This window comes from Phalacrocorax carbo, chromosome 4 (assembly GCF_963921805.1).
Source record: "Phalacrocorax carbo chromosome 4, bPhaCar2.1, whole genome shotgun sequence".
Classification (NCBI taxonomy): domain Eukaryota; kingdom Metazoa; phylum Chordata; class Aves; order Suliformes; family Phalacrocoracidae; genus Phalacrocorax; species Phalacrocorax carbo.
The window spans coordinates 58,432,355-58,452,639 of record NC_087516.1 but is presented as its reverse complement, the minus strand read 5'-3'; the positions used below and the strand labels follow the sequence as shown (position 1 = coordinate 58,452,639).

General features: G+C 38.4%; 1 protein-coding gene across 4 annotated transcripts in view; it reads left to right on the top strand.

Annotated features, from left to right (window-relative positions):
- Window positions 1-20,285, top strand: part of COL25A1 (collagen type XXV alpha 1 chain) — a 159,620-nt gene that overhangs the window by 110,547 nt on the left and 28,788 nt on the right. For 3 of the 4 annotated variants that reach the window (XM_064450092.1, XM_064450093.1, XM_064450090.1), the window contains 10 exons: window positions 7,369-7,431; window positions 8,117-8,185; window positions 9,094-9,138; window positions 11,170-11,214; window positions 11,757-11,834; window positions 14,368-14,391; window positions 15,657-15,701; window positions 17,353-17,397; window positions 17,709-17,789; window positions 18,538-18,600. In XM_064450092.1, coding sequence (XP_064306162.1) covers window positions 7,369-7,431; window positions 8,117-8,185; window positions 9,094-9,138; window positions 11,170-11,214; window positions 11,757-11,834; window positions 14,368-14,391; window positions 15,657-15,701; window positions 17,353-17,397; window positions 17,709-17,789; window positions 18,538-18,600 — 558 coding nt within the window. The remainder of the gene's footprint in view (window positions 1-7,368; window positions 7,432-8,116; window positions 8,186-9,093; window positions 9,139-11,169; window positions 11,215-11,756; window positions 11,835-14,367; window positions 14,392-15,656; window positions 15,702-17,352; window positions 17,398-17,708; window positions 17,790-18,537; window positions 18,601-20,285) is intronic. The other variant, XM_064450091.1, reaches the window with a different exon arrangement.

Genomic DNA, 20,285 nt, shown 5'->3' with positions numbered 1-20,285 from the left:
AATATTCAAGTGTGAGTTAATTTTCAACCTTTTGTCACTCACATACAGTGTTCTTAAGAGTAGGTCATCTGTCTGAGTAGGGGAAAATGTGCAGTGTGGTATAGGTCAAATACTGAAAAGTAGACTATAACAATGCATGTCCTGGGTGAAAAATGGCAACTGATCTAAAAAAACATAAGACAGTACCTGCATTTGGAGAGCTAGTTTTCAGGAGTAGCATGGGTAGGCAAAAAAGATAAAATAGAAAAAATTTCACAACTGCAACTAATTTTCAGTATTCAGTTTCCAGTGTGGAAGTGTATATACAAACACATATCTGTGTGTATGTAGTTACATATCTACCGTTCTTCATTCATTCCTAGCTGTCTGGTTTCCATATGCTATGGCAGTAATCATTTGCATAGGGTTGACATGTAATTTCCCAGACTTAATTCTGAGGATCAAGGCCAGAAAATATCATCATTAACATTGGATGGTATGTATGTGTCAGGAGTGTTTACTGAGGCATTCTTCGAGTTATATGCAGTTCTTATTAATCTGTCAGAAACTATATCCTCCAGATCATGAAAGGTCTCATTTTCTTTCCTGAAAAAGGCTAAAACATAAGTAACTGAAACACAGGATGTTGTTTCCCCTAAAGCTATTACTAGTTGGAAGACTGAGCTTATAAGGCCCTATTTCACAGCATCTGTTTTATAGCGTAGTATAATTTTTCTTTACTAAAAAAATTCAATAAAGATCCAAATTTTGAGCACAACTGAATAATCTGAGAGTCCAATATTCTGTTGAATTCAGAAACCAAGTATTTTTTTTTGTCATCCACAAAGAACACTTGACATCAGTAATCTGAAAGTATTTCTGTGCCTCAGTTTTAAGTGATCTGAAATGAGTGCACGCAATAAAGTTCTTTACCTTTCAGACTGGCAACAGAAATTCCTTAGATTTGTCATCTAACTGTTTTCTAAAGGAAACAATTTGGGGCCAGACTCTTAATAATTTAGCAGTCCAGTCATTGCAAAGAATTAAAAATGATGTGCCCTTACGAGTTGTTTTTATTCTAATCCTCAAAAGTAGGTACCGTGCTGACTTGAATTATAATTAGCCCTGAAGTAAGAAGTTCTTGATATGACTAATGCATGCAGAAGTAATCAGGATTATTACTGGTTGTTAGCACCCTTCCAAAGCAGCATACGGCAGAACTTAAAAGTGATGAGAAAATTAGGCTCACTAAAAAGCAATAAATGTCATACAAAGTAGGGCTAGTTGTGAAGCTGCAGGGTTTAAGCCAGGTCGTAAGTACATTTTACTACTTTAACTCTGAAAGAATCATAAAGGCTAAACATGCATTTGGAAATTCTAAACCAGAAATTTTTTTTTCTAAGTTTAGAGACTGATTAGGGAGTAAAGATATTGTTTCAAATGTGATGAGTGAGGCAGACAGTCTGTTTAAACTGGTCATTTCTGGAGCCAATTCTGAACTGGTATGAAAAGCCTCAACAAAGACCTTATAAAATGGGGTTAGTTTTTTTTATCGGATTTCCTTTTACCTTGCTCATTTCCTTCTTGCAAACTGAATACTGTAGTCCTCCCAAGAGCAAAATTCCCATGGACATTGGGCTATATAGAAAGTCCTTTTAATGCCCTTCACAGTGAGAAAGTATAAGGTGCTGTTCTCTCTGACTTGTACAGTCTATGGCTGGGTGAGTTTCTGAGACTCTGCTTCACTGGAACCGAGTGCTGCAGATGCAGGCAGGGCATGAGCAAGTAGAGCATCACCAAATGCCCCAAGCTGCTCTGTTCTAGACTCCTGAGAATTTGGTCCTCACTCTTCTCCAGAGTGGAAAAGTTGCAGTATTTTGGTTAGGTGACAATCTTGGAAACAAAGGCCGAGGGCAGTGGATGGCAATTTCTGGAAAATCAGCACAGGCACCAAATTGAACCAAATCCAATTTATTATAACTTCGTGGCTGTTCTCCAAATTGCCTTGCATCTGCGGTTTGGGGTTTTTCATGGGTCTTGTTCGACACATCTTCACCTTTGCAGGATTCTTTCAGTAGTGTTAGGCAAGGAAAGGGATCATACTGCTTTCGTTTTAAATATGCCTATGAGTGAGTCAGGGTAACATTTAAGGCAAGCACACCTTGGTCTCTTGAAGTGATTAAAATGAGGACCCTCCCATGTCAGTGCTTGTCAGAAAGGACATTTGGGCTTTCCCAGGGACTGTGGCTTTTGAGGATTTTTGCAGGCTGCCCCATGCCAGATGCGGGCAGCGTTTGGAGAACTGCTAGACTTGCGGGCAGGAGTCTGGGAGCTCCGAGCCTGCCCCCAAGTTGTGTGTCAGAGCATGTCAGGGTTCTCCTCCAGCCCACATAGCTAGGTTTGCCATGTATGGAAACTGTGGCGTGGACCGACATTACTAGAATCCTCCACAGAAATTCTAGATGCTTTCATGTGGTTTGCCATCCAGAGATGCACAACGTGGGAGTCCTGGCCTTGGCATGTCTGGTCTTGCAAGCGAACACCAGGGAAAGGTGCGTGTGTCCTGCCTCCGTGGCAGACCTGGCAGTCAGCCCTGGAGGCACGGAACGGCTGTGGTCCCAGCACTGGGGCAGACACTGAACAAAACATTTCAGGACCAATGAACTATGTAATAAAGATGAGAGTTTGACATTTAAACTTCTCTAGCTAGTTCTAGTGCATAGCACTAGGTAAGGATAAGGATTGAAATGACATTGTTCCTTGCAAATTCATGGTCTAAAGGTTAGTCTAGTCTCATTTCTATAACATAGACAAAATAATACAGTAATGTCATGTAGAAGGAAAGTTGTAAGGTGGCCATGAGAATTTTTTGAAAAAATTAAGAGCTCTTGCACAGGTTATATCTGTAAAGGGAATAACTGGCTTGTGCATTTTATGGCTTTAGCAACAATAAAATATTTTATCAGTAAGTTCAAATATTTTTATTTACCAAAGTACGATAGCTTCTGCAATTTCAGAAACGGAAGCAAATTTATTTCATTGTTATAGAAAAGTTGATAGTTTGGGAGCTTTTCTGCAGCACCCATTTCCTTTTAAGGCAAACATTGATCTCGGTGGGAAAAATGTGTGTTATATTCATTAGAAGAATAATTATAGAAGGAAGAGCCTTCTGTGGGAAAACAGTGTGTCCAGGAACTGCTGTTGTCTACTCATTGCTTGTATCAGCATAGAGTTGTGTATTTCAGGCACTGGAAGTGGACTAGGCCTGTCCGTGAGAACCATGTTTCAAATAGTTGTGTTGCTGTGTGTCTCAGCTGTGCAATGAAGGCTAATTCTGAATACAGTATTAGAACTACATTGTTAATAAACATTTGCCAAATTAGTGGTGTTTAAAACAGTAATTAGTGTTACAAATGTTATTTCAACTGTTGCACTTTTTTTGAGTGAAATTCCAAGTTTTAGACAATTACAGGTCCTATAAGTTAAAAGAAAACAGCAACAGTGAACAGTGTGTCTTAGGGTTAACCTGTGATATCAAAGCTAGCCTCTGCCTCAGCCCATAGAAGCTTTGATCATCATGGAAACCAGTTACAAATATGTCTAGATAAAAACCCTCATAAAAAATTTACTATCCTCTGAAGTAAATGACAAGGTGGCTTTTTTACTATTAAATTCTGATGGAGCTCACATTATGCTACGTGTACAGCATGCCTTTATAGGGCCCTTTTCTGTTTCAGATACTTTATGATAAGAGGTGAAAATGAACGTTATCAAGGTTTGTGAATAGTAGTATATCATTTGCTGTCTGACCCACTAGTATTTCTACAGCTGACAAACATTTGAGGGTGAAAATGAACACAGAGAGAGGCAGTCTCTTAGTCTTTTAAAATATTAACTTATCAAGACATTAAAAATTATTCTTAAAAATATAAAAAATCACTCCTCTATACTGGAAGCAACTCACAAGCTTGTTGATTTTTTTTTTTTTTAATACGAAGTTGCCTATGTCATATGATACAAATTGCTTCAAGCCCTAACGTTAGATGAAGTCTGAATGCTGGAATTCATCTTGCTGACTTCCTGTGCAACGTGGTGGTTTTCTAAGCAGCAATTTCATTATAATTTTTCACATCATATTTCATTCATCAAATAACGATTGTGCCAAAGGGTTAAACTAAAATGCACAGTCGTCACTTGCTGAGGGCTTTCTATACAGATGCCAAATGAAGTTTCAAATGGGGGCGTTCCTTATTCTTTTTTCAAAACCTGCCTGTTTAACTCCTCTTTCCAGATTTTGTGTTTCCTTGCCCCTGCTTTAGCAGGCAAGGAAGTTTTTGTAGATTCTTACTAGACAAAACTTTGTTTTTATTCTAAGAATTTCCAGTGAGATGTTTAGAACAGTATTATAAATCTTGGTTACTCCGATTCCTTGCATTCCTCTCAGCATTTCACGGTAGTTTGGGACAAATTCTGAGCTCATTTAAGTGAGACTTAAGATGAGGCAATGCTTCAGTGAATCCCAGAGCTACAATGTTGTCAAATCTAAGTGCCGTCCCAAGCAAGCCTTTACTCTCGCTTTCCTGCAGCTACATGCCAGCTAAATCATAGAGGTCATATATTTAAAACAAAGCCTAAAACCCTTAGTCCTTCATTTCCTAACTGCATTCCTCTATGGCTCTGGCATATCAGAATGGTCTCTCCCTTGCCTTTGCATAACAGGGACATCAGCATGCCTTACTGCAAGGAACTGTTTTCTTTACATTTCATGCATCATTGCCAGTGCTAATTTTGATAGATTCTCACTTCTCTTTTTGCTATCTGAATGGCATAAAGGATAACATAAAGCAGGAAGCCAGCAATATTTGCAGAATATAATTGCAGGATACAGTAGGTACAAGAAACAGGCATTGCTTCTCGTGTACATGTTTCTCTTCCGAGTAACTGAGACAGAAATGCCAGAGACAAACCTGATTGCGTTGTTACCTACACTGACTTTGAATGGTGCAGAAGTATACCCAATGAGTATTTTAGTTAATGCCTTATGCTGTGGTTACACTCAAGAGATTTGAAATATTAGAGGGGACACAGGCTTAGTTTCAAATGATCCAAACATGTTGTCCTTTTACTTAGAAGCTTAGTTCAGATGACAAATCAGTTCTGTCTTTTAATCTACTTAGCCTCACTAGCACTAGATAGAGGGAAAGTTGCATGTTTTTCTTAATGAAGCCAGGTCTTATCTACTGCAGTTTGTTTCTTGTGTGATAAGAATACGCAGTTGGATCGCATTCAGCTTGGCATCCACCGTAACCACATCTTTCGCAGCAGAGCTGCTACTCAGCCGGTCAGTACCTAGTCTCTGCTGACACACCACTTCTTCCACTCCACATTTCATAAGGTTTTAAAGCTCTGTGTCATATAAGATCTGTATGCTACTTATGCTAATTAAGCTGCCAGCTTCTTCCGTTATCAATTCCACTAGCTGTTGCAAAGCACCTTTTTCTTGTCTCTTTAGAGATTTTGGGGGAAGGTGGGACTTCTTTTTGGACTTTGACCAGAAGTTTTCTTGGGGTATGCAACTGGTATAGTCCTGAGCAAAGTGCAAAAGTTCGACTCAAAAGATGTGCATCAACCTCTGAATAACACTTCTAAGCCTTACCACTGAAAATATTGAATCATGTAGTCACTGCATGTTTCTTCTGTCTGAAGTCATAATTAGCTGGTGAAGAAATTAGCCCTGGTAAAGTCAGTATCAAAACAATCTGGGGTTATTGAGTGCCCTCTCATTCTAAAGTAAATGACTGAAGCTGCGTTGTTTTTCATTTGCTGACATTAAAGTGCTTCCATCTGCAATGACAACCTTATGTTACTTTTGCTGGTGTGCACTGATACAAAGACATATAAACTCTAAAGTTATTTTCATATGACAGCAAAAAACATGCTTCTCTGTGACATGTTGTCTTAGTTTATTCCTTTGTTATCCTATGCTGAACCATGGCCAGCTGGAGCTTCATGTGAGAAAACTCATTATTTAGTTTTATTTTTTAATAATCTAAAGTGAGATCACTGGGAGCTTGCTATGGCCCTCGATATAGCCACAGGAAATATTTCTCCGGTTGTAGGTTTGCTAGAGACCTTCTTTGCTTTGACCTGTTAATAATGGATTGATGATGAGAGTGCAGATGAAGGTGCAAGAATACTTCCTAATTTGCTTGCCCTGTGCAGCGTACCAGTATTTCTATGGAGGTGAAGAGGTGAAGAGAAATATTATCCAACTGCTTTTATTCACTGTCTCTGTATGTTGTCAATAATTATATCAATACAGGATTACGACACATGCATCTTTTCACTATTTAAAGAGGGATTTCATGGGTAATTTTTAGTTATTAAGTGCAGGGATATTGTTAAAAGGCTAATAAGTAAATCTTTATTAATTGGGTTGTACTACTGATTTTAAAATTTACAATAGCTTGTGGGTACATCTTCTTGGTTCAAATTTATGTGAAAAAATGCTAGATTAAATAGCAGGAAACCTTGTTCAGGAGAGTTTGTGAAGGAAAACATGTGGCTTATTAATCTTCCATTATCCCCCTTCAGGCATGGAGATAGGTAATAAAATATGTCCTTACTCCTCTGCTTAATGCTGCTTCTGCTGCAACTCAGTTTGATTCCTGCTATTTGTCTGTTATGTTTGTACAAATGAATGGGCAGGAAGGGGGCAGAACAGAGAGAGAATGAGGAGAACTGTGGCTCTTTCCCAGCTGTTCACAGCCAGAGAAGTTGTCCGGGTGCAGAGAACTGAAGTATTTTACTGTCAGAATGAGGAGGGAGAGTGCCATGGTGCTGGGAGTCTCTGACTTGAAAGGAGATCACTTTTGATCTCCTTTTTGGGGATGAAGCAGCTAAGTACCTCCCTTGAAAACACATTGAAACAGTACCATCTGGCCCCTCCATTTGTCATTGCTTTGTCACCCTTACCCTGTCTGCCCATCTATTCACATGCCGCAATAGAAAACTACCTCGTAACACATGTCTGAAATTAAATTTAGGAATCACTCAGAACTCCCCTCCTGCCTTCAGACGTGCTTTGATATTAGTTTGGTATATTGTGTTACAGTCCAGGTTGCATATTAACAGTCCTTAACCTCATAAAAACTATGTTTGACACCTTCTGCTTCATTTGCATTTCATGTGCTGTGTGATGGCTTGCTACAAGGATTTATGCTGATGAAGGCTACTCATGATGAAAAGTATGTCTATATAACTGTTGTATCACAGCTGGAGGGCTGTAAGCAATACAGGGAAAACACTGTCCAAAAGAAACTTGTGTTACTCAAAGTACATACTGCTAAATAAATAATCTAACATTCCTCTCATATGGTATTTTTAAAGGGTGAACCAGGTTTCATTGGTCCACAAGGAGAACCTGGGTTGCCAGGACTACCAGGAACAAAGGTAAGGATAATTGGCCAACACACTGGTGTGAAGCCCTCAGAGCCAATGTCAAATTCAACTTCCTTAGCACATAGCAGAGGCTGAGTCAGTACTAATGGAGGAAAACGTGGAAAGTCATAGGTCATGGACCAGTGCTATAGTATGTGTCTTTGTACTGATGCACTCAAACAATGTGAAAGCAGATGTTGTATCCATTCATAACTTGAGTTCATCCATTGCCTTTGTCCGCGTTAGCATCCTAAAAGTTATTTGTTCAAGAGACAGAATATGCGTGACTGAAGAAACTATATTTTCATAATTTTTTTTTTAAGAAAAAAAGCTTGAAATTGTGTGCAAGTATTAGAACTTTGATACTACACACCAGACTCTGAAAATACAGTTCCACTAAACCTGTATTTTTTTGTTGCTTCCTATAGGATTTTTTTAGCCACTGTACGGCAAAGTTAGAATATTATGAAACCTATAAACAGTCTCACAGTTTGGGAATTTTATTCCAGTCCTTTCAGAATAGGGAAAAAAAATACCTTACAAATCCCATTTCCATTTTGAAGCCTTCTTCCTTTGCCTTCCAGAAGACTGTTGAAAATGTTTTCTTCTGATGGTTTGGTTTCTTTGGTCATATTGAGTTGATGGTGTTCTGAAGACTGCCCAGTATTTTGTGATATATGTGTATCTGTTGCAATAGGGTGACAGAGGAGAGGCAGGCCCTGTTGGGAAGGGTGAGCGAGGTGAACCTGGAGTTCCTGGACCAAAGGTCAGTCTGATTTTACATTGTAAATGTTTTCTTAGTTTTATACCTATGAACACATCTTTTCCCGCTGAAAAAAATAGAATAAAAACTTGGTGAGCGAGCTTTTAAATGAAAATTCTGCCAAATACTCCAGTTTAATCCCGAAGATGATGGCAGTTTTGTGTTCACAGCTGTGGAACTGCAGTCTGAGCGGACTCTTCTTTGGTCTACAAAGTAAAGACACTGCCTACATACACTGTCATGGAGTTGGCCTAATTCATTCCAGCTAAAGTCCTGACCTCCAGGTCCCTAACTTTCAGCATCGAAGTCTGAACTCTTTGGCCAGCGTAGCTATTGAATGCAGAGAAAATCCATTTTGCATGCTGTTTTCTAACTCTGTAAGAAAGAGGTCATTCTAACTATATTTTAGCATTGTCTTAATATTTTCCACTGTGTCAATACCATCAAGTTTTCATTTCCTAATATATCTTGAAACTATAAGGTAGATTCTATGCTCCTTGGCCAGTTAGTTCACCTGAACCATTGGGAAAAGAAGTTGTGGTAACACTTTATTTTAATCTCCTTATTTTAAGATTTTTTACTATATTCTCTATCTCTTAGCTATAATTTTTCAGGAGCTACGGAATGACACAGGTTATTCCTGCAAACCAGTGTTAATGATGTCTCCTCTTCACTAATGCCAATACTATTTTCCCTTTGGAAGAATGGAAAGTGTGGCCTTTGCATGCTGATGTTAAAGAATATATTACTCTGGGTGCTATTAAATTCAGTGCCTTTTTAGGTTCATTATCTTGGTCATATAAAATGAACTGTTTCTGCTGTTCCATACTGTAGTTAACCATTACTAATTTCTTTTTCTCTGCACTCCTATTTCTCCATCATTTTTCTCCTGTCTATCTTCCTTCAAACAGGGGAAAACAGGTGAACCTGGATCTAGAGGCCCAAAAGGGTCAAAGGTTAGTAGTAAAGAAACTATCTTTAGTGCAGTAGTTAACACAATATTTTTAGGATAAATTACTTGCAACATTTCACAGAAACTTCACTTATCTCTTTAAAAGAATCTGTAACAGTGTGCAGTGTTCGTTGCAGGTGAAACCTTCTCACTTTCAGCTTTAGCTACTAGAGTGTGTTTTAAACACTGTGATTCTAGTCCTTTTTCTGTTATAACATCTATTCCTCTCTGCTCTGGTTTTTACCATGCAACTTGGTTTCTCTCTGTCTAACTGATGGGGGTTAGTCCTCCCACATGCCAGGAACCAACACCTGACTACGCCTGTGGAGATTTAATTGGTTTTTGCAATAATTTTGTGGACCTGCACTTTGGCGAGTTACGAATCGGCTGTATTCCATGTACTGCAGACTGAGATATGCTAGCTAGAAGTCCTACCAAGGCAAGACTTGCAGGTTATATTACTGTTTTACTGTCTTTAAAAAACTACTTCGGTTACATCTATCTGTCAATCTATCCATGCATCTCTATATAGATACAGTTCGTTCATAAACACATAGAGAGAGATAAAATATACATTTTTCTAGTACTTCATCCGCTGTGCAAATAATGTGTTCACTGGTCTCCTTCATGCTATATTATGGAGTCAAAGCAAAAAGAAAATATATTTGTTCAGGTGGTTATTGAGTCTACTGTCAGAATAAAGATGATGAGACAATGTAGGCTGGTAGGATACTGTTTGCAGTACTTGTAAGGTCCTTAAAGAGTCGCCCATTCACAGTGCTCTAGGAATATGATTAAGTGCGTGCCACTTAACCTCATTCACTCTCACCAGAAAGAAACGTTGGAAGGTGAGGGAGCTAATGAGGGGATTAAAGCATCGAAGTGAGAGCAGAAAAGTAAATCAGCCTCTTATTTGCTTACAGTACCTGGGCACCTCCCAAATGCACCAAAAAGATAAAGATATTCCCTTTAATTCCCTCTTTATCAAAAAAGGATATGTGATTTTCATTTTACCTGCATACCTGTCTTGAAAATCTGGCCCACAGAAGTCAACCTAGGGGTTGGGAACTTCATTTTTTAGCAATTTCAGTGACATGTTCACTAGCTGCTGCCAAGGCAATACTGAAAGGGAAGGCAGATGGCACAACTTTGATTATGTCCTGCCACCAGCCTGCTCTGCATATTTCTTCATTAGGCTCATGAAATTTTTCCGTTTTCTGTGTTTTGTATTGTAACTGGTGAATTAATCATTCTTCCCTTACTTGTACCAAAGTTTTATAGATTTCAACAGGAACAAAAGTTACAGTCCTTACCCAAAATAATTTTGAGTAATATAAAAATGTAAGAGCTTGCTGTGAAAGTGACTGTGAAATGAAATTAATCGTAGTTACTGGATGTTGGGTTATGAATGCGTACATGTTTGAAATTCCCTCCATTGCTTGAAACATATTACTAATAGCCAGGAAGAAAAAGCTGTGTGCAGGATGGTAAAGACCTTATGTCTGTTGCAGAAAGGAAGCAGAGGAACTCTAATGCTGACTGTAATGTTGTGTTTGTAGAGGAGGCAAGGACTCAGAGAAGAGAAGTTCAGAAACTTAATGGAGTCATGATCGCAGAAGGAAAAGTTTATACACTTTGAAGCACACCTTTGAAGAATTTGTTGAGTGTTTTCAGACCAGAGTGATTTAATTTCTCTAGTTTTCTCTATAAAGCTTTTGATAATAGTGCCATTATGAATGGGCAAGTTATATAATTACTTAATTGCTAACCCATCTTTTATTGGTTCTTTCGGATTTCTTATTCCTACCCAATACAGCACTCAGTAGCAATTCACACAGATCCAAATGCATTATTGTCAACCCTGGCACTACACTGATTTTGAAGGAATTTTTTCTTTAATTAATCTAGAACCACATTCTGTTTACGATGAGGGGCCTTTTAAACTGGTTTATTTAAGGCAAACGTATTTAAAAGGAAGAACTAAGTGATACATTGTCAAATGGCATATCTGGATTCAAATATCGTTTTTATGTAGGGTGATACAGGTGACAGAGGTGACACAGGATATGCAGGTCCACGGGTAAGTCTGCTTCTCTTTTCAGGTCTCTGTTTTCTACTCTCATATTCAGTCTACACCATGAATTGAAATTGTAGCAGCAACTCCAGTTAAACCAGAGAAATTGAGCACTTAACTCTGGTGGAATGTGTGTTGCTAACTGGCTTTTAATATGAATAACAGCCCTTGCTACTATTTGAAGCAGTCTCCTGTTCACAGTTCATGGGCAGGATGTTACATGCCAGATGTTCTGACATAGTTCACAGACAATATAGAACTAGAGTATGGGAACTGCATAAATACCTAACCTCAGAGGTTTCATATATTTGCCTTCCCACTGCAGCACAAGTCACTGTGTACTGACTTGCTTGTTTATCTTTTTTTTTAAAAAAAATTTCCTTTAAAAACAATCTTTCATTTAATACTAACTTTTGTGGTTTGTAGTAATATATTTTAAGTACAAGATTCCAACACTGCACAATCAAATCAAAGCATGTGTCAGTAGTCAAGTGTCTAGCGTAGTCCTTGGCAGGTGCCTCAAAATTTTTACGGGAAATATATTACAGGGACCGCCTGGACAGAAGGGTGATCAAGGCGCAACAGAGATAATTGATTATAATGGCAATATCCATGAAGCTCTGCAGGTATGCAAACATAACAAGGCTGGAGTGGCTTAGTCTGGCCTGGGAAAAAGCAGTGGGACATAATTGTTATTTCTTTTTTGTGTAGGCCTTGAAAACATTTTGTGTGCAAAGATTTGCTGAGCTTACTAATCAGGGATCTCTTTCTGCATTTTGAAACCACGTTTGCTGTTTGGTGTTAGACAAACTGTTTCCTTGATACAATTTAGCTGAGTGAATTAGTTTCATTTCCCCTTGAGACTATTGACATCATCTAATGAGAATAAAGCTGATTCATTGCTGGCTCTGGTGCTTAGTGCTGAATTAATGTAATAAACCACATACATAGGTTCAACAGAAGTTTCTGCTTTTCAGTTTATGTAGTATAATATTGATGTTTCTTTTTTTCCTCCTTTTCCTCCTCCTCTTCCTATAAAATGCAAAGAACAGAATATTTGAGATTTGGAAACCATGTAACATGGTTCCATTAGCAAGCTGTGTATTCAATCAGCAACTTGAGTACGTCAAATAGACCAAGCACCAGTCTTCCCACTTATTCATTTCCAGAAAACTTATTTTGACTGGTGTGCAGAAAACTGTGGAGGATTAAAGTGGCGTTACAAAAAGAATGAATGAGTGTTTGCATAAAGGCAAAGTACCAAGGTGACATATGTCATTGCAGTCAAGGTGATTTGCATTGCAGTATACTCAGATGCAAATTCTGTGCAGTGTTACTCCGCCAAAGTGAATGGCTTGCTTATGTGAAACTGAAGACTGAATTTAGCTCATTGTACAACCGATCATTTTCTCAGTGAAGCTGCTGAACTTTTTGTTTTGCATTTGCTCAGTGGGAGTGGACAGATGTCTGGCCAATCATTTGGTTTTCAAGAGTCTTTTGAAAAATAAAAAAATCTCACTGCCTTTACCAAAGTCTAAAAGCCTGTATGTTGTTAAGGATAAGTCTACTCTTTCATTGTGAGTGATGTCTATGGGGAAGTCTACATGGGCATGTTATGAGGCTCTGCATTATACCTGTCTCTTTTGGTTTACCCTTACAGGAACTCAAACACACAAATTTCAGCCTTTTAAATCACTCTCTTAGATGCCTAAAGTAGCCCAAAATTAATGTTGCATATTACCAGACACAGATTTACCGGGGGCTTTAGCGCCGTATCTCGTGTATTCTGTCTTTGTATCTTAACTCTGGCATCAATGTTAATTTCAAGCTTCAACTTTGAAAGCATCTTTCAGCACTGAAAACTGCGATCTTAAAATTATCATCTTAGTTTGAGCAAGACCCCTGCTGAGTGTATGTGGATTTCACATGGAGGACCAGATACAAAATGTGCCTGTCTATCAAAATTGCTCTTCAGGCCTATTCTGCAAAATTTCCTAAGGCAAAAGGCAGCGGCTGCAAAAGTTGAACCTTTGTAGGAACTGCAACACTTCCTTTGTAGGAAGTATGGGATATTTAGGTATTAAAGTCTGAATTTGCTTCTTAAAAGGAACCCATTAGTGTGAACATGGAAACACTAATTTACAATGGTTATTTTAGGTTTTCATATTAGATAAACTGAATTTTTCACTATTTATAAAATTATTCATATATTTCCATAAATATGTTTCAATGCAAAGAACATCAATATATTAAAGTCATCTGCTAGGGAACTTTTTTCCCTAAGTACTTTGTATTGAGAAGGTTCCAAATTTTTGACAACAGTATATATTATTGTACCAGCAAATGGAGATTCTTTTAAAGCTTAAAACGGAAGATTTGCAAACTTTTATTTGCACATAGGAAAACAATTAGAGAAGCTAAATATTTCTTGTTCCATATATGCCAGTAAGTTCTTCACAGGCAATAGGAGACCATGTGCAAGCAGCAGTATTTACTCTGTTTAAAAATATAGGCAAACATTTTAATTACTTTTAAACACTTTTTCAGTTGCTTTTAGATTCCTCTTTGGTGAAAAATAGTGAAGGGTCAAGTTATTTCATCTCCTTCATTAATGAAAATATCTTTTGTCTTTCCAATCATTTAAAGCAGCATTGTAGTATATATGGCGGTGTTTCTGGGCCAACAGTTTCAGATTTAGAACTTAACTTTTTGCACATTTAAGTTTATATATGAAAGTCAGTGTTACATCTCCACTCTAGGAACTGTATTTGTTAAACAGGGTTGCAAAAGCTCCAGAGATTGCAAAACATGGGGCAAGTTTTTTATTCCTCTTAAGATACCAACTCGTCATGTTATCTTAAAACATTTAAAAAAACCTTTTGAAGACTGCTGTTATTTTGCTATTTAGCCATCATTTATTTGATTGTTTAAATTGTACAAGAACCTACAGTCTTCACCTGTGTAAGATCCTGATTCTGTAGAAGCCAAGCAGCTCGTACAACACTGGGAGTTAAACATAACATGGGTTTTTTTGGGTGCATGGTGTATCCCACATGCAGCGTAGGTTTTGTGGTGATGCTAAATTGTAGCAAGCAGAAAAACTTATATCCTTGTTCAGTTCTGGTAATGGTGTCTCTTTTTAATACATTTTGCCAACAGAGGATTGCCACCCTGACTGTCACGGTAATTCCTATCGCATGACTTACTGTGTGTTGTAGAACTTCTCCGTTGTGTCACAGCACGGTCAGAATTCTGCCAGTTCAGGAAATGTCTTCATTGGATGTTGACTCTGTTCATCAGTTCATCATCACATGTATTTATTTATTTGCTCTGTTACGGGAATCTGTAACAGAGAACCCATTGTTGAAAGCCATTCAACAATGGAACCAGTTCTGCTCCTGCTGAATTAATGGCAAAACTTCAGTTCACTTAAGACAGAGACCAGGAAAATACGGAACTCAGGATTTCTGTAGGTGCCCTTCTGGGCAGATAGCTGCTTTGGAATTTCTGGTGTATGTTCCCATCTCTGTGTGTCTACATGGGATTTGAGTGAAAACATGCAGCAGGGTTTGAGTACCATCTTATCAGATCTCAGAAATAAAGATGAATTTCCCAGGACCTGTCCCCAGAACGTGTGGATGACTGGACACTCCGGTGCTCTTGCTCCAGCTAACTTCTGAGGGAGGTTGAGCCACATCAGGCCAGACACGATTTCTGAGAATACTGACACCGGCTAGGAGGTGCTTTTAGTATTGCAGGTTCAGCCTTCCCTTAAAGCTGCAGACTTGGCATGAGCAAATTATTTTATTCTTCTTTTTGTTTGAAGTTCTTCTCTGCAAGATTGCTGTTAGTCCTATTTCGCCATCTGAACAAATACTATTTCTATATTAACGGAGGGGATTTTTAATTTATTTTTTTAAAAAAGCATCCCCACTGTGCACCATCCAGACAATATTTGATACGTGACACTGTGTCTACAGCCTGAGGTAGAAATTAAAGAAATAGCTACAACTTATTTCATGGCAATTTCACAAAGCACTGTGTACCCTCAAATGCACTTAGCATCTTTTAGCAGAATGCTCTTTGCAATCAGCTGGAGATTTCTCCTGACCTTGGCTTGTTTTAAGGGCTGGCAAATATGACTGAGGTGAGTTTTGGTCTCCCTGCCATTAAGAGGAGCTTTGCCATTTCATCAGTGGGAACAGCAGGACTTTATTATAAAATATGAGCTGTACTGTTATTTTAACATTGGTTTTTGTGGTACCCTTCTGTTTGTTGAGAGCTGTCATAGATTAACAACTTGTCCGTAACTGGTCTTGGTTCCCCTTGCGTTAAATATATCTAACCCATTTTGTTACAGTAGCTATATTAACTTTCAGCCTGTGTTTACATGGCAAGTCCTGCAGGAATTTGTTTAAAAGCTGAGAGGTTTGTCTGTTTCTGTTTAGGGGCCACCAGGACCACCAGGACCCCAAGGCCTGCAAGGGCCGAAGGTGATCTTCCTTATTTTACTTATTGTATCTTAAGGGTGGAGGTATTTTCTGCTTTTTTAACTGATGTATGCACATAGGTACGTGGAGCTCTCCTGTAGAGCATATTTAACTGTAATTTGACCAAATATGGCACACTTCAAACTTTGCATCCTAGCCTTTTGAATGTAGCTTTCCAGAATAGGTGTTTTGTTTCGTCGCCAGATGAGATTCTCAGCTGGGAACCAGCAAAGTGAATTAGTACTGAAACAGGGCAGAAGCACCTCCGCCATGGATCTGCACTGAGGCTGTTCCCTAGGAGTTTTGCAGAGGTTGATCTGTGTGTTTGCAAAGTAGCTGCTCATCCAGGCAGTGTCTCCCGTGCATCGCTTCTGGCTGGGTGGGAATGAGGTGGGCAAAACAGTGTGTGCAAGCCACCACTGGCCCACAGTATTCATGCATGTAAATGTAGCTTTTATATTACAGTGGTGCTCACCCAAATGAGCAGTCTTTTCTAGTCTTGGTACAAATTAAAGCATGCACATGTGGGCAGGAGCCTGGCTGTTAACCCAAGCCTGCTAATCCCACCTGGCTGGTGGCATGCCTAGTACCAGAACTGTTAGTGAGCAGCCCACACAGAGACAATGAATACCATATGCTGCACTGTTCTAGAAAACTTAAATAATACATTTGCCTATACTTTAATTAAAAAAAAAAGTGTTGGAGTTAGTAGGCCCTCCTTAAACTGGCTTTAAATTAGTTGAGATAATTCTCCTATTTATTAAATACTGGATATATCATATCTTCTATCAGTGACTTGGATCTTCCAAGAGTAAATATGTGTTTTCTCAATAACAATAGTAGACATCTCAATTTTAGGTTTCATCCAAAGTATCATATGGAAATACACCACATTATAAATGTTAATTGTTTTGAGAAATTGTGAGAAACCAGGCTCATTCTTCTACATGAAAATGGATAATCAAATAGACAGTTAAGTGTGCAGAAATTGTTTTCTGCATTAGAATCTACCCAGCATTTCTGCAGCCTGGAGCATGTTGTAAAAAACAGAGGAGTTGGAGCGTGAAAGAGGTTGTGTTCCTTCATATGGGTGAGCATTCCCATTCAAAATTAATGACGTAAAGCAGAATTCAACCTTACAGGAGTTTGTTTCCAGTATTGTAGTCTCTACCCATCAATGTAGCTTGCTTCCTTGGAGAATGCTATTCAGGAACTGGTGCACAGGGCAATGCTGTGAATGTGTCTGATTTATATTAGCCAGGGAAAGAAAACATGAAGTCTCTGTCTACCCTACATATATCAAGAGCCATAATTCCATATTTACTACAGTAACTGACACAAAGTTTCCATTGGATTGGGATATTTTCACCAGGCTTCTGGGGTTTCTTCTTTTTTTATTTTCTTTCTTCTTATGTACTTGTCTGACCTTTATACAACCCAAACTTCATGTACTGGCCTAATCAGCAGGCCTATTTATTCAACATGTTGCATAAGGATATTGCATATATGCTGTTCTTTTTGATGGAATATTCTCCATTTTTGTTTTTGTTTATTATGGCAATTTACTAATCTCAGACATTAATAATCAGCACTGCCTCTTTCCTCTAATGTATGGGACAATTGGGATAATCCAATTCCATCTTATTTTTTGCAGGGTGAACCAGGATCCCCAGGAACTCCAGGCGTTGATGGGGAGCAGGTACATTATGCATAAATCATGTCGTGCCGATCATGTGAGCAACCACGGGTTGTTTCAGGAGATTATTTCTGCGATCCCAAGTTGTAGCTTAGAATTAATAATCTAAATAATAATATAATTATAGTAATTAGTAAACATTATTATTGTGTTGCTGCATACTCTGTGGTCTTAATACTGGCTGCATTTCTACATATGAATAACAAAGGTCAATCCATAGAATGACTTATTCTGCTTATTAGGATCAAAGTTAGAATTCTGTTGGTGTCTTTTGTTTTTTTACACTTGACTTGCTGAATAAGTACATATTTTAGGGTCCTAAAGGCTCAAAAGGAGATACAGGTGATCCTGGAATGCCTGGAGAAAAGGGAGGAATTGGACTGCCTGGCCTGCCAGTGAGTATGAAAAATGAATTAATTTTAGCTGAAATACTTGTGCTTTTTGTCTCTTCCACTATCAGGAATTTCTAACAGTGCTGATAAATTGCAAATGGGACAGAAAGCACTGGAGAGGAAAATCCTGAGATTGTTCTGCAGCTAACCTAGGTAGAGGTGTAAGATTGTCAGAATTTTTCATTCCACTTATGGTCAAACACAATATTGCTTTGGGAAGAGAGAGATTAGTTGGCACGCGGATCAGATTTTTACCTCTCTTGTAATGTATAGCACAACTTGGGCAAGCATAGCTTGAAGGAGCTTGTAGAAAGGAGCAATGTTTTGAACACTTGTCCAGAATTTCATATTACTTAGATTGAGGAGGGAGAGAAAATGCATCAATATTTATGGGGTGTATTCTCCCTATTCCTATATACACATATATGTACAAATCAAATTTCTCAGTAAAACCAGAAACAATTCAAAAAATGTATCCATATTACAGTGCATCACGAATGGCGTGCCAATGTAAGGACTTATCATAATTACCATGCCACAGTTAATAGCTGATGAAATAAAAGCATACCTTTACATTTGTTAACAGCTATTAATAAAGTAACACCAAAATTTAAAAAAAGGAATTCCATTATGTGGTGTATTATTCTTCTCAAAAAAGTACAATTATTTGCAAATAAATATTATAATTTCTAGATTGATTGCTAATAGGATTAAAGCTGTTTGTAAACACTGTTTTGTAATGATTTTGCAGGGAGCCAATGGTATGAAAGGCGAAAAAGGAGATGTTGGTTTGCCTGGTGCCCAAGGTCCTTCAGTAAGTCTCAGTGTGGTGTTGCAGTGAACATACTAGTCCAGCAGAGGTCCTCCAGCTTTTGATTCTGAACAATACCTCATATTCATGACTAATCTTTCCTGACATCCTTGATGGTTCCTACACTTGAACTTTCAAAATATTTTTATTATTTGAAAAATTATTTGCCCTTTTGAGAATGAATAGACTTGTGATCACAGGGCTGAATACTGTTTAAGAACTTCTAAAGATGTAATCCTGTTCTGTTCTTTTCTCTCACTATGAACAACAGTCCTGTTCACTTAAGTGAAAGCTTTCTGGCTCTGTTAATGAATCAAAAGATAAATGCTTTGCAAGAGAAAACAGATAGATAAAACTTATGGGAGGAAAAAAAAAAACGCAACCCCAAATCTCTGTCAACACCTTGTATTCTGGGGATCTCAGAAAGTCCAGTGAGAACCAGACTAGACTTAACTTCAGCGATGTCAGGCATAGTGACATGTGACCCACAATAGAGACTAGTTTTACAAGACCAGACATTCTCCTGATTTTTCAAACCATGGTAAAGGCATTAAATAAAAAAAAAAAACCACACAAAAATAAACCACAGCCTCCCCACACAATACCTGTCTAATATGGATGATTAACATTATCAGAGCACAGTAAGTTAGGAAACCTCAGAGCAAAAGTCAGCTACCATTACCTTGTCAGTGGTGGCATGCCCTGGGTATTTGGAGCCATAGCTCTGAGGTGTCAAAAAGGTTACCCTCTGCCGTCGCAGGACACACTAGGCACCCTGTATCTCCGAGTCTCTTTCTCTGAAATTAAAATTAATTTTTTTACAAATTAATTCACTAACTCGTTCATCTTGCTTTGCTGGTTTTCACTTGAAACAAGGCTTTCAGTTTTCAGGAGATTTCACAGGTGGAGAATATCTGTCTTAGGTTTCAAAGCTCATTTTGTTGCCACTATTGCCAGCACCAACAGCTAGTGTAGCGGTGGGGTTGTGCATAAGTCTGGAGGCCTGATTTAGCATCCCTGCTGCCACCTTGCAGGTTACAACAGCCGCCCTTTGGGATTAAACCCAGGAAGAGAGGTGATATTAAATGGTAAATATCATTCTGAAATTCTCTTCCATGGATTTGTTAGGAACACAGAAAACCAGCACAGAATATGCATGCACTAAATGCTGAGCAACCTGATTACCTGTTTTAATTACTTTAAAGAATTGTAGGTACAAGGGGGCTAAATGAAATAAAAGGCGAGACAAAGGGCATTTTTGAAAATATGCCAATCCCTGGCTTGAATTTAGTATCTTTTCCATTCATTAGTACTGGAGAGGAATAAAATCACGCACCACCTCCTTCTGTTTTTGTAGATTATGTAGTACAGAGGCAACTAAGGAACACAAACCATAAAATATTAAAAGCTCAAGCATCCCTGCTCAGTACTATTTGGTTTAGAGATATATTTTTTCCCCATAAGGTCTTAAAGTGTCTATTAGACCCTAGAAGTAATAATCAGGAGACTGGCACACTGCCATATGGCACAGGCAAATCTACACTTCAGGTACCCTGTCTTTCAAATCAGAATAATTCCCACTCCTAAAGCCCTTTCTAGGTATGCTGTCAGAGTGCACCATTGCATTGCTATGTTTGTAAGTGCTTGCCAACAGAAGAAGGGTCAGTCTGACTTCGGTATTTGTGAGG